Source organism: Sorghum bicolor, chromosome 2, assembly GCF_000003195.3.
Source record: "Sorghum bicolor cultivar BTx623 chromosome 2, Sorghum_bicolor_NCBIv3, whole genome shotgun sequence".
Classification (NCBI taxonomy): Eukaryota; Viridiplantae; Streptophyta; class Magnoliopsida; order Poales; family Poaceae; genus Sorghum; species Sorghum bicolor.
The window spans coordinates 62,847,306-62,860,634 of NC_012871.2; the positions used below are offsets into that span (position 1 = coordinate 62,847,306).

Below are 13,329 nucleotides of genomic sequence, written 5' to 3' on the forward strand. Positions count from 1 at the left end.
ATTATCATAACCTGAGGTGTTGGGAAATTGCAAGAGTGAGCACATATCGTACTCAACAAGTATAACCAGGGGTTCATGAGGCTCAAATAGCTGACACTGGTTTGACTGCATTTAGCTTTTAATGGTGGATAGCATGTTCATAATTAATGAGCAATTGTCAAGGAAGCTGAAATAATCCATTAATCCCATGATCAAATGTAAGCATAATTAATCTCATAGCATAAACGATAATCAAATGAACATAATAACATAACAAGCTCATCATCTTAATGTAGATGTCCCCAAGGCCGCTCCTGACCGTGAGCTCGGCTAGTATACCAGTTTTACACTCTGCAGAGGTTGTACATCTTTACCCATGAGTCATGATTTACCCTTTCGCCCGAGGCCCGTCGACCTCTTAACCCACTACCAAGGAAGGTCGGCAGGGATCACTATGAAGCCTTTCAAAAGTTCGTCTAACAAGTTAGGGCCGCAAGGTTTCCTTTGCGCGCAGATATAGAGCCCCCCTTCCGATGGCACAATGACTCGCAGCCTATACTCATACAGACAGAGGCCACACTATACCCAAAACGGTTCAGCCCCTCCGCCCTTTCGGGTAACCGCTAACAAGCTAGAAAAGGGCTTCATACTGAGCTAAAGCCAGAGCCATAATAGCCCTCATGGTTGCACTGTTATCCCGGGTGATCACGTACAGACAAGATCTCATACAGTTATTTGTCATTCTTTTATGTTCATTGCATAGCTATTAATCATCTTACAAGATCATGGATTATATCAAGCACTAGCACATCTACACCAAATGCATATCAAGTAGGTAGCAAGGAATACAGGTAACAATTGTCTATGATTTTGCTAAGGTCATCAAGGTGGACACATGCATATGATAAATATTGTATTAATTGTGTATAGGTAACAAGGATGATCCCAAGTTATACTTGCCTTGATCAAAGCTCTCCTGAGCCTGCTGGTCTTCAAATACTTGATCTTGAGCACCAACGTACGGCTCACGGTCTAATCCCAATCATCAATCAACAACACGCAATCCAATGTAGACAATCATACACGAAGCAAACAAGATATAATTAGAACAATACACCAAACAGTGGTAAAACCAATATAAAAGTTTATCAAAATTTTCTACGCAGCGCTACGATCACACAAACGTAAAGTTCACGAAAATCGGAATTAAAACGTGAGAGATATGAATTTTCTAAGATTTCCTATAAAGAAATAATTAATTAAATACTACTGCAGAATTAAAAAGTTTCAAAACAGTAAACTAATATTTCTAACATGTAGAGATCGTAAATACGAATACAACGGAATTTGAATGGACAAAAACGGAGTTAAAATGAATATTTTATGAGCATTATAAAATCAGTGGCAATTCTGTAATTTCTGCAAAACGTATTTGAACTCGGCCGACAGAAAATACGCTTTCCCACTTCGAAAACGGAATCTTGCTCAGGGCGCCAAGGACCGCGGGGCAAATATGGAAAACTATCAGGGACTCTTTACGAAGAATTGCAGCGAAAGGGTACGTTTTAATCCTGGCCGTTGATCTTCGGTTGAACGGTTGGTAGCCTTCCTGGTCACCCACATCCGGCCGGAGTTGGGCACCGGTTCGGTGGCGCCATGGCCACCGCCCGGAAGCTCGCCGGAAGCTCGCCGGCTTCTCGTTTCCGAGCACCGTTTCCAGAAAGAAAAACACCGGGATGAAGAGGAGCTCACCACGATCTCGTCTAAGCGCTTGGTTGGGTCCGAGAGCTAGCAGAGGGGCGTGTCCACGCGCGGCGGCGAAAAGGGCTCCCGGCGAGATCCAGAACTCGCGAAACAAGGCACGGGGACTCGGTTTTGGCGACCTAGATGCGAAAACATGACGAGGGAGCGATGCTGGAAGCTTTATAGTGGTCGGTTTGCGCGCTTGGCAAGGAAATCCCGAGAACTCGGGCCTCGGTTCGATCCGGCCGAGTCCGTCTCGCCCACGATGCTGGGAAGAAGATGGGAGGGGCGAGACACTGCCGGGTGGGGTCAGTTGTCAGCGACTGAGAGAGAAAGGGGGAGGCGCTGTGCTGCGGGGCCGGCTCGTCAGCGAGCCAAGGCAGAGGGGCGCGGGGGAGGGGAGCTGGGCCTCGGCCTGGAAGGCTTCCTTTTTTTAAAAAAAAAAACCTTTTTCAAAAAGGATTTTGAGGACAATTAAATATAAACTAAATACAATCAACACAAAATAAAATATGTCTCAGCATGAATGCATAAAATCATGTTACTAAGCTTATGATAAATTTTAAATTTCCACAAAATTGTTTATTTGCTACATTAAATGCTCACTAAAATTCTTAAATAATTCAAATTAAATCCTATTAATTGAAATTCAAATTTTGGATGTTACAGGTTTGAAGATTATCATAGTCTGGGTTGGTTGCATAATTAATCCGACTAGCCATCAAAGATAAAAAGCCATTCTTATGGCACACCTCGTGCATGACGAACTTATAAAAATCATATGAATTTGTTGAATTTCCTTTTGGTGAGCTTCAGGAGATGGATTGGTCAGAGCTAACTGAATGAAAACATAAAAAAACAAATTAGATCTAACTTGGGTTTGTGGTGTGGCCTCTACCATGATGAACTTATTTTTAACCCGTTCGCTTCTCTTTATCAGCCGTATTTTTTTTGCTAGCCAGTTTTTCTCTCACTATAAATTAGCCAACAGTAATTTCTTCAGCCATAACTTTTCAGAACAGCGAGCATGCTTACTCTTCTTTGAAGTTCATGCATTCATGCTACTACTAGATAATAATGTTATCTGATTTATTGTGAAAGAAAAATACTATTAGCTGACAGAAAAAATAGAAGACAAGCGAACGGAGCCGAGGCAATATCTAACCTTGCAATTAACCGTCCACAGGGCCAGGATGCTCGTCGCTTGGCTACCGAGCAATGCAAGAACTCGCCCCGGCCCGTCCGTGTAAATAGCGACAACAAAACTCTGAGCAGAAACAAGAAGGCTTGGGCCTTATTTACTTCCGAAAACTTTTTATTTTCCGAAACTGTAGCATATTCGTTTTTATTTACAAACATTGTCCAGTTATGAATAACTAGGTTTAAAAGTTCATATCGCGATTTATAGGTAAACCGTACAATTAGTTTTTATTTTCGTTTATATTTAGTGCTTTATGCATGTGCCGTAAGATTTGATGTGACGGGAAATCTTGATTTTTTTTTTGTTTTTGGGGTGAAATAAACAAGGCCTTGGAACAATGGCAACTTGTACCTGCCTTTCTTTTGCTTAAGCTGGAAATCCAATCGACAATTTGTATGTATTCGAATTGAAACACACTCTCTCTCTCTCACTAACGGGATAAAAAACGTATGTAAGTGGCGAATTTAGGATTTTAATCTGGGGATACAGATAAAAATGATATAGTTCATCAATATGGATATAACATAATTAGATTACTAAATGATGATAAATAGTTGTAAATATAGAATGTTGAGGCTGTTGTATGGGTTGAGCAGACTAACAATTGTATATATGCCACATGTTATTAAAGGGTATATATACTAGATGTTTTTCAAGAAATTTTTTTTGGAGGGGGGGATAGCTATACCCCCATGCAAGTATAGGAAGAATGCTCCTACTGATCACAAGGTTATGTGTAGGGCGTCTATAATGATGCTAGCTACGTAGCTAACTTACGTGAAGGTGAAAGACAAAAGTAAAGACTATTTTATATATATTTGTTTTTTATTTTATTATTGGACTCATATATTACTCTCTTAGATTTTTGAACTACGTGAAATAGATAGACTATTTACTCATCGCTAGTGATTATTCTCTTACTTTTTATCTGTCCACATCCTAATAGCGCACTAAAGGCGAGTAGCTTGGCCACAGATTAATTATGTTTGTAGCAAAAAATAAAATTAAAATTATTTTTTGAGCAAAAAAAATTATTATGTGGCGACACTTCACCATCTCCCTAACATGGGCCATTACTTGAGGCCCAGGAGACTTCAGTGTGGGCTTACTAATTCTATATCCTTCCTAAAAAATAAAAAACTTCCTCTCAAAAAAGAAAAACTAATTCTATATCCGACCCCACACGTCAGTCTCCTCAACTGCTCCCAATCAAATTCCCCCAAGGCCCAAGCTGCGGCCACCCGCCGGGACCAGCCTCGCCGCCGCGCGCCAAAACCCTAAACCCTCCCCGCCTCCGCCTCCGCCGCCGCCGCGCGACCGCTCCCACCAGAGATGGGGCGAGACAAGAGCCGGCGTCTCTCCGGCAGCCGCGACTTCCGGCAGCGCCTGGTGCTGGCGACGCTCACCTCCACCGCCGTCACCATCGTGGACATCCGCTCCGGGGACGCGGCGCCGGGGCTCCGCCCTCACGAGGTCTCCCTCCTCCGCCTCCTCGACAAGATCTCCGACCACCACACCATTGAGCTCAACGATACAGGCATGGACTTGCCCCCGTGAGCTTGATTCTATTGTGCGTCCGCCTTTGTGTTTGGTTCCGGGGGTGCTGGTGCTTATTGGGGATGGTGCTTGCAGGAACGAAGCTGAAGTACCGACCGGGAGTGATTATAGGGGGAAAGGGCCTTGAGCACGATTGCGGGGTACACCGGGGTATTGGCTACTTCCTTGAGCCGCTCATACTGCTTGGTCTATTTGCGAGGGCTCCTATATCGATTCGGCTCAAAGGTAAGGGCCTCATCTGTTTATGTTGTGCTTTAAGTGTCAGGCCAAATGGATTGATCCAAAGAATTTGGTGTGGAAATTTTCTTCCTGGATGAATTTCTTTGCAGTTGTACCTGATTTCAATAGCAATTGTTTGGTCTGAATTTCGTTAAAGTGGTTGCATTGTGCTAGTGCTTTAATTGTCAGGTTGCGGGTTGAATTTCGTTAAATTTTCTTCACAATGCATAGAGTGGCCTACATGGTTACATGAAAGCAAAGTTGCATGAGAAGTGTGCTTCCAATGCCTCCTTGGCTAGGTCGTGAGCTACTTCGATTGTTTCTTGGCCTATTTTCTTGCATACAAAGGGTTGTCAGCTACTTTGTTTGTTGCCCAGCCTAATTTCTTGCATACAGAGGGCCTTTCTTTGTTGTTGTTGAAGAATCCGCTGATAGAGGTTGACATCTCCAGACTCCTAGCTGCTCGATCATGTTCTCTTTTTGTGAAGTTGGTTGTCTGTAATACGATTCACCTGGATGATTTTTTTTTGAAAGAAACTGTTGGGGTTTGCACCCCTCCAGTGTTTATTGAAAAGGCGAAAAAACAGTTACAGCCAAAACTAAGAGAAACAAAAGCAGAAACGAGGGGGGGGGGGGGGGGGGGGGGCAGGAAAGCAGGGGAGCAGAGGAATAGGCTCTAAGAGACAAAGAAGGAGAGCTCGATCATGTTCTCTTTTTGTGAAGTTGGTTGTCTGTAATATGATTCACCTGGCTGAAGTTGAGTGCATTTGCCACTATGGACGCGAGTAATACACCTTGTGATTCTGCATGAAGAGGTCCCTGTACTTCTCACTTTTTGGGCCTGGATGAAGATGCCTCCTGGGATTAAGGTTGCATTATCATGGATGAAGGAGTTCTAGACTCCATAGTCCTGCGTTCATCTGCTGAGTAGTGCCACAATTTGTGCTTTTATTACCTGTCCTCCATTGGGTGCATTGGCTAGGATTGGTGATGTAGCTGAAAACCAAACGCCCCTAGAAAAAGAACTAGTGAAAAATAGATTATCTTTTCTACTAAGCCACACCTGGTACAATGCTTGTCTATGTGTTTGGAGTAGTTGCCTACTTGTTAAGGCTTGTTTGTAGCTTCCATGCAAATGTTCTAAATGTGGTTGAAGGAACTTGTAGGTCCATGCACATTTTAGCAGTTGAAGGATGGGCTGTTGTAAGCTTGGCTACCTTGTGTTGTTGCTGGGTATTGAGTTTCTCTTGTGTCTTGCCAACTGCTTATATGCTTCTTTGGAGGTGCACATCCCTGATGTTGATGGCTGCCAGCTTAGGATATCTGGGACCTCATGGGTACCTGCTCAATTCAGTTAGCATTCTAAATTTTTGTGTTTGTAATCCATAACTCAGACTTTTAGGCAAGGTTGTATGTCCTGCATTTTCCTGAAGAAGGGCATGGAGCTGTTGGCACTTTTAGGTGACCTGCTTAATGCAGTCAATAACTAAAAAAACCCCCCACAAGTCACATCTCTAATTATCTTCTTCTCAAGGATGGCTATGTCATGTATTGATTCAGTCTGAAACTGGTATCCTGCTTTTAGGAATCACTAATGATACGAAGGACCCTTCTGTGGATACTTTCCGGACAACAACCTTGCATATGCTCAAGCACTTTGGTGTTCCTCTGGAGGGTTTCGATCTAAAAATTGATAGCCGTGGATCTCCTCCTCTTGGTGGCGGTGAGGTGTCTCTCTGGGTTCGCAATATAAATAGCACATTGACGGTGCGTTTCGTTTTGATTTCCTGTTGATTATATGTCAATTCTGCTGTGGCATTGACATCTGATGCTAAGTACTTTCACAGGCAGCAAATTGGGTAGATGAAGGTATGGTGAAGAGGATAAGGGGTGTTTCGTTCGCCACTAGAGTATCGCCACAATTGCAAAGCCGCATTATATATGCTGCACGTGGAATCTTCAATCGCTTCATTCCTGATGTTCATATAGACAAGGATCATAGATCTGGTTCTGCTGGTGGGAGGTAGTTTTCCTTTAACAATCCTGTTGAATTTTGATAACTGCATTCTTTCCTGTTGTCTCTTAGCTGTCACTCAGAAATTTGCCAGATCTTTTCAACTTTTCTTTGATGTGGCAGGTCACCAGGCTATGGTGTAACATTAGTTGCTGAGACCACTACGGGATGCCTGCTCTCTGTAGATGTCACTGTGAGTTGTCCTAGTGTTGATGAAATAAATGAAGAATCTGAGAAGCCTGAGCTGACTTCTCCAGAGGATCTTGGTGTTCAAGCTGCATCAATGCTACTAGAAGAGGTGGCTCAAGGAGGTGTTGTTGACTCTACACATCAGGTCTGTCTTTCTGAGTTGTGCCTGATTTATACTTGATGATGGCCCTATATCTCGTTATGGGCTCAGCGAAGCTTAGACAGGGCAGTGAAGCATTTTGTTCTTTTGGCCAGTTTGTGTCTAGCTGCAAGTTCTACATGGCCTGTGGATTAATAGATATGAAAATATTTTTTTTCAACAATCTACTCTTACAGATTGATGTCCTTTCTTGGACTGACAGTGTTGTACATTTATGTTTGCCCATCCTGGTAATATTCCATGCATAAGTTACAAACGTTTTTGTTTATTGAGTTTCTCTTAAATGCTTGCAGGGCCTTCTATTTATCCTGTGTGCTTTATGCCCACCTGATGTATCAAAGGTTCGAGTGGGACAGCTGACTCCATATGGTATAGAGACACTTCGAAACATCAGAGATTTTCTTGACGTCAAGTTCATCATCAAGCCTGATCCCAATTCGAACACAGTTACATTAAAATGTGTTGGTGCGGGAGTGAAGAATCTTGCTCGGAAGATTTCATAAGCAACAGGACCATATTAATCTGATAAAGGATTCATGATACATCAAGAGACTACTATGAGACCCTGTTTGTAACTGCAGACAGCAGTGGAGTTTCCCTTAGCTGCTCCTGCTGAAATTCTGTTCGAGGTCACGCATATTATAGACTGAAAACCTAAATTTTAAGGCATCTAAGTCGGCTTCACTATTTTAAATTCCTGTCAACAGTCTCTGAGGTCTTGTTTAGTTCTATTTTTTTGGTTTTGGGTACTGTAGCAATTTTGTTTTTATTTGACAATTATTGTCCAATCATAGACTAACCAGAGACTAACCAGGCTCAAAAGATTTATCTCGCGATTTACAGTCAAACTGTACAATTAGTTTTTGTTTTTATCTATATTTAATGCTTCGTGCATGTGCTGCAAGATTCGATGTGACGGAAAATCATGAAAAGTTTAGTTTTTGGGGTGAACTAAACAAGGCCTCGGCTTTGTTTAGTTCACCTGAAATCCAAAAAGTTTTCAAGATTCTTCGTCACATCGAATCTTGCGGTACATGAGTAAGCATTAAATATAGACGAAAACAAAAACTAATCACACAGTTTGACTGTAAATTGAGAGACGAATCTTTTGATCCTAGTTAGTCTATAATTGGACAATATTTACTACAAACAAACGAAAGTGCTACAGTAACAAAATCCAAATTTTTTTCACATCTAAACAAGGCCTGAAACAAAAGTATTGTTTCCCACATCCCCAGTGACATTCTATGCAGATACTTTCGAAAGAAAACAAGCCGTGCAAATAATGGCCATGTACATATGTTGCATGTACTGTATGTTGTATGTGCATTGCATGGTCTCTTATGATTTCCAAATGGATACTCTCGCCATTAATCCTACGTCCGGCCTGGCCTGCAGTAGTAAAAGGTTATATTAGGACAAGGATTACACAAATCATATGCAAATTGCCATCGTACCTCCCAAATCATCCTTTTGAACGGAGAATGGATCAGAGATAGACCGGCAACGGACCAAAGACTACACTACAACAAGAACTCCTAACGGAACGGCCTCGCTTGTGTGCTTTTATTAATCGACCCACATGCTCTCTCTCAGCAGCCGGCAACATCCAATCAAAAGAAGAAGAAGAAAACAGCCGGCAACGCATGTCCTTTCTCATGGTCATGGGAACCATGCTTTGCCATCTCCGAAAAGAAACCATGCATGGCGGATCGGAGCTCCGCCCTAAGATGACAGACAGGACGAGGAGGAAACAACGATCCCTAGAACGGCAGAATGCACAAGGCGTACAGGTACAGCTAGCTGCAAGAAGCCTTCCGCTAGCTGTTCGTTTGCACTCGAAACATAGCCATTGAAGAATCCAAAACTGCTCTTGCAGGAAAAAAAACTTCTCAGGTCCTTCATCGGGGGCCTTATATAAACCCATGCCAAGTGAACTGTAAATCTCGCACAGACATACATTTCACCGTTATATTACGTGTAAAGATGAGGAGCAACAAAAATGCCTCTTCTCTCATCTTGTACGTTTTGCTCTTCGTCATCTGCGCCGCTGCACTGCACGCAGATGCGTCCCAAGAGGATCAACTGAGAAAATTCATTAGGTCTAGGAGGGACAGTCGTCGTAGTAGCGATCAGGGCTCGTTTAAGGTGAGTAACTACATACGCCACAGGGTCGCCAGTAGCCTCCTGAGCACAAGCTCCTCCGACAGCGAACAGAGCGCCCTGAAGGCGGCTGACAAGATCACTGCGCTGCCGGGGCAGCCAGACGGCGTCGACTTCGACCAGTACAGCGGGTACGTCACCGTCGACGAGAGGAATGGCCGGGCACTCTTCTACTACTTCGTGGAGGCGCCGCAGGATGCCTCGACGAAGCCGCTCCTCCTGTGGCTTAACGGAGGTACGATTACGAAGCTATATATATATATATATATATATATATATATATATATATATGCATGCACAGCTCTTCTCTGAATTGTGGTAGAGCAGTTGCTGTATACTAGTTCTGGAGTTCATGTATGTCAGTATATGCGTGTATTTCTGCATGTTAATGCATCAGTATGGGTAACTAACCTGGTAATTAACCGTCTACTACAGGGCCAGGATGCTCGTCGTTTGGCTACGGAGCAATGCAAGAACTCGGCCCGTTCCGTGTAAACAGCGACAACAAAACGCTGAGTAGAAACAAGGATGCTTGGAATAACCGTATGCATTCTTCTCTTTTGTTTTAAGTTCAGAAGTCATTGACTAATTAATGACAATTTGATATATATGAAACTCTGATGGGATAAAAACGGTGTATATGTAGTGGCTAATGTCATCTTCTTGGAATCGCCGGCGGGTGTTGGATTCTCCTACTCCAACACAACCTCCGACTACGACCTCAGTGGAGACCAAAGGACGGCTGATGACTCGTATCTGTTTCTGGTTAACTGGCTGCAGCGCTTCCCCGAGTACAAAAGCCGTCCATTCTACATCTCCGGGGAGAGCTTCGCCGGACATTATGTGCCCCAACTTGCTGCCACCATCCTAATCCAGAATTCCTACAACAGCAAAACTGCTATAAACCTACGGGGCATCTTGGTACCACCTGATCTTACTTGAAGCAGCAGGTTATAATTAACTTTGCAAAAATCACAAAATTGTCCATAATGGTCATATGTATATCCTTTTTCCTTCAAGGTTGGGAATCCACTTCTGGATTGGAATATGAACTTCAAGGGTGCAGTTGACTACTACTGGAGCCATGGGTTGATGTCAGATGAGGTGTTTGACAACATAACCAGGCACTGCAATTTTGACAATTCAGATGGTGTGGTATGCAATGGCGCTGTAGAGGCGGTGGATGCTGGCACACTTGATCCTTACAACATATATGCCCCAATTTGTGTTGATGCGGCCGACGGAACATACTACCCCACTGGCTACGTAAGGCAACGATTCATAATGTTTCACTTCATATATTTGATTCTGCTAAAACTGCCGTTCTATATATAACATTTTCCACATCTTGCAGTTACCTGGATATGATCCATGCAGCTACCATTACACATATGCCTACCTCAACGACCCAGCAGTGCAGAGTGCTTTCCATGCTAGAATGACAAGTTGGTCAGGATGCGCGTAAGATCTTTTGATTGGACCCATCAGGCTAATGTTATATTAGTGAGCTACCTAATTACAAAGTATGTCTTGTTTCACCTCAAATTTGTGTGGTTTTTGCAGAAACTTGAACTGGACAGATGCACCGATTTCCATGGTGCCAACAATCTCATGGCTAGTTCAGAAGAAGTTACCTGTCTGGATTTTTAGGTAATTTAGTGGTGACTTTTCAGTGGCAACAAATTAAACGTTCGTGGACAATTAACTGTCCAAAGAACCTACAGTAATAATATATGTATCGTACAAAATGAAAATAATGCCATTATATCAAAAAATTTTCAGTGGCGATTTTGATTCCGTATGCCCACTTCCCGCAACGAGGTATTCCATCCATGATCTTAAACTTCGCATCACAACTCCATGGCGTCCATGGACAGTAAACAAGGAGGTAAAATCTATACATGCCAAAGTAATATTTATACCATCCACTATTGCTGCAAATAGTTTGTATTCCTTATGTTGCAAATAGTTATAATTTACTTTAACTTAATTTTACTAAGTTTTTAGAAAAAAACATGTTACTCTGTTTTTTTTCAAATTGTAAGTCATTTTGCCTTTTCTAGGTACATCTTTTGCTATGCACCTATATCTAGAAAAGACAAAATGATTTATAATTTGAAATGGAAAGACTAGCATTTATAAGTTCAACAAAGTATCATGTCATATTTCATAGAAAATTTAATGAAATTAATTTGACATTGTAGATTTTTTCTATAAACTTGGTTAAAATTAGAGGAGTTTGACTTAGGAAAACATGAAAGTAAACTGTAACATAGAACAAGGAGAGTGTGTTACTGTTACTAATTTGAAGCTCTAAAATAGCCTCCATGTTAATTTTTACGAGACGTGCTAGAAAAATAATAAATACTTAAAATTATAATAAAAATAAAAAACATGCCTTTTTAATTTGGTAGGTTCCAAACAATAGATCCTTGAAATTACAACTTAAATAAAAAACATGTTTTTTAATTTGGTAGGTTCTAATTATCACCACCACTAAAGGCCATCAAATGTATTATGTTTTCTAAAAAATTACGCACTTATATCATTATGATAAATTTATAAAGTAACGACTAGATTTACAACTAAATTACCCATGTCTACCATATAAACCCCTAAATTTGCATCAAAATGACCCACTAATGATAATTTAAAATAAATCCTTAATTTTGTATCTAAATTATCTACATCTAACATTAACAAAGACAATTTAAAGTAACCCCTAAATATACATCTAAACCCACATCTGCCATAATAAAAATAATATGAAGTAATACCTTGAGTTTGTATCTGAATTACCCTCTTCTATCATTTGTTAAAAAATAAACCAAAATATACCTCAAACCAATCTTGAGGACTTCATGCAGGTTTAACTGGACATATGTACCACCTTAGTACTTAATAATGCAATCTACAGTCTAAAATTTATATTTTTAACAAAATACAAAATGAGAGATGACAAAATATACAATAAACATAAAGTTTTAACTTAAATTGAGGATAAAAAATTAAAAGCAACTAATAAATTCAAAATTTGCAAATCAAAATGCAGGTTCATAGTGCCCTGAGACATGGGCTGCAACAAGATCCACCATAACTTAAGCTAGGGTCTAAATAAATGCATATTAAAGGTACGTGAAGGTGCCATTCAGAGAGGGAAAGTACATATATAGATGAAAAACCATATAGATAATAAGTTAAACAAATGAATAGGGATTGTCGAGTATCTATATGTGTATGCATCCACGAAATGACAAAAGAAAAAACATGCAAATTATTATAAGTAAATTTCATTAGTTGTAGGTACTAAACATAAACATCTAATACATATGTCTTCTATGGTTCCAGACCATGTGGGAGCAAGGGTTGATGGACTAGTAAGATATATATTTATTTCCTATGGAAGTCTTATGTGCATCTCATCTTTAGAATAAAGCCTTACATATATACAATTTTGTAATAAGCTCTGGCTCATGAATTTTGATGATTGTGCTTGCAGGTTGGAGGATATGTTCAACAGTATAAGGGAGGATTCACATTTGCCTCTGTGAGAGGAGCTGGTCATATGGTTCCGTCCTCCCAGCCCGAGAGAGCATTAGTATTATTGGACTCCTTTTTCAAAGGGGTGCTCCCACCGTACATAATGGAGCAGTAATTCCTAAATAGAATATATGCTCAATGGAAAACTCAATAAATAGGAACAAAACTTTTTTGCGAGACAATGTCGGTATTTTCATTTAGTATAACTTTGATTGATGTTGGTTTAATATTATATGGTATGTGGTTATTATAATTCAAGTTTCATGTTTTCCCTCAGTGGACATGAATTTCGGTATGTGTGAGGTGACAAGAGTACTATGCACAAAGATTGAGACAATGTACTTAGTATGGACTCTGTTATCCTATTTTTCTATTAAGTTGGGAAACTTTCTATTTTCTAATGTAATGATCGTGAGTATGGTTCCATTATGTTGGTTTCAACACTATATTTATTTGGATTATTTGCGACGTCCTACTAGAGTTGTTTATGGATTGTTTGTTTTTGTGAATTAATGATTCTAGATGAAATGATGCATCATGAGTCTATGTCTTGTGAAATGACTC

The 13,329-nt window shown here is 40.8% G+C and overlaps 2 protein-coding genes across 2 annotated transcripts; both read left to right on the forward strand.

Moving 5' to 3' along the window:
* Window positions 4,150–7,766, forward strand: LOC8063749 (probable RNA 3'-terminal phosphate cyclase-like protein). Its single transcript, XM_002460358.2, has 6 exons — window positions 4,150–4,460; window positions 4,556–4,705; window positions 6,285–6,466; window positions 6,547–6,722; window positions 6,837–7,047; window positions 7,356–7,766. Exons 1-6 carry the CDS (start codon window positions 4,256–4,258, stop codon window positions 7,563–7,565), a joined length of 1,134 nt encoding a protein of 377 aa, XP_002460403.1. The 5' UTR covers window positions 4,150–4,255; the 3' UTR covers window positions 7,566–7,766.
* On the forward strand, window positions 9,049–12,966 carry LOC8083287 (putative serine carboxypeptidase-like 23). Its single transcript, XM_021453557.1, has 8 exons — window positions 9,049–9,460; window positions 9,661–9,768; window positions 9,872–10,146; window positions 10,246–10,491; window positions 10,580–10,686; window positions 10,789–10,875; window positions 11,008–11,113; window positions 12,725–12,966. The coding sequence occupies exons 1-8, from the start codon at window positions 9,049–9,051 to the stop codon at window positions 12,878–12,880; spliced, it is 1,497 nt and encodes a 498-aa protein (XP_021309232.1). The 3' UTR covers window positions 12,881–12,966.

Coding starts and splice junctions, on each gene's coding strand:
- LOC8063749 (XM_002460358.2), top strand. CDS start 4,256: ATGGGGCGAGACAAGAGCCGGCGTCTCTCCGGCAGCCGCGACTTCCGG. Junction 6,723..6,836: donor TCTGGTTCTGCTGGTGGGAG/GTAGTTTTCCTT, acceptor TTGATGTGGCAG/GTCACCAGGCTATGGTGTAA. Junction 7,048..7,355: donor TTGTTGACTCTACACATCAG/GTCTGTCTTTCT, acceptor AAATGCTTGCAG/GGCCTTCTATTTATCCTGTG.
- LOC8083287 (XM_021453557.1), top strand. CDS start 9,049: ATGAGGAGCAACAAAAATGCCTCTTCTCTCATCTTGTACGTTTTGCTC. Junction 10,687..10,788: donor ACAAGTTGGTCAGGATGCGC/GTAAGATCTTTT, acceptor TGGTTTTTGCAG/AAACTTGAACTGGACAGATG. Junction 10,876..11,007: donor TTACCTGTCTGGATTTTTAG/GTAATTTAGTGG, acceptor AAAAATTTTCAG/TGGCGATTTTGATTCCGTAT.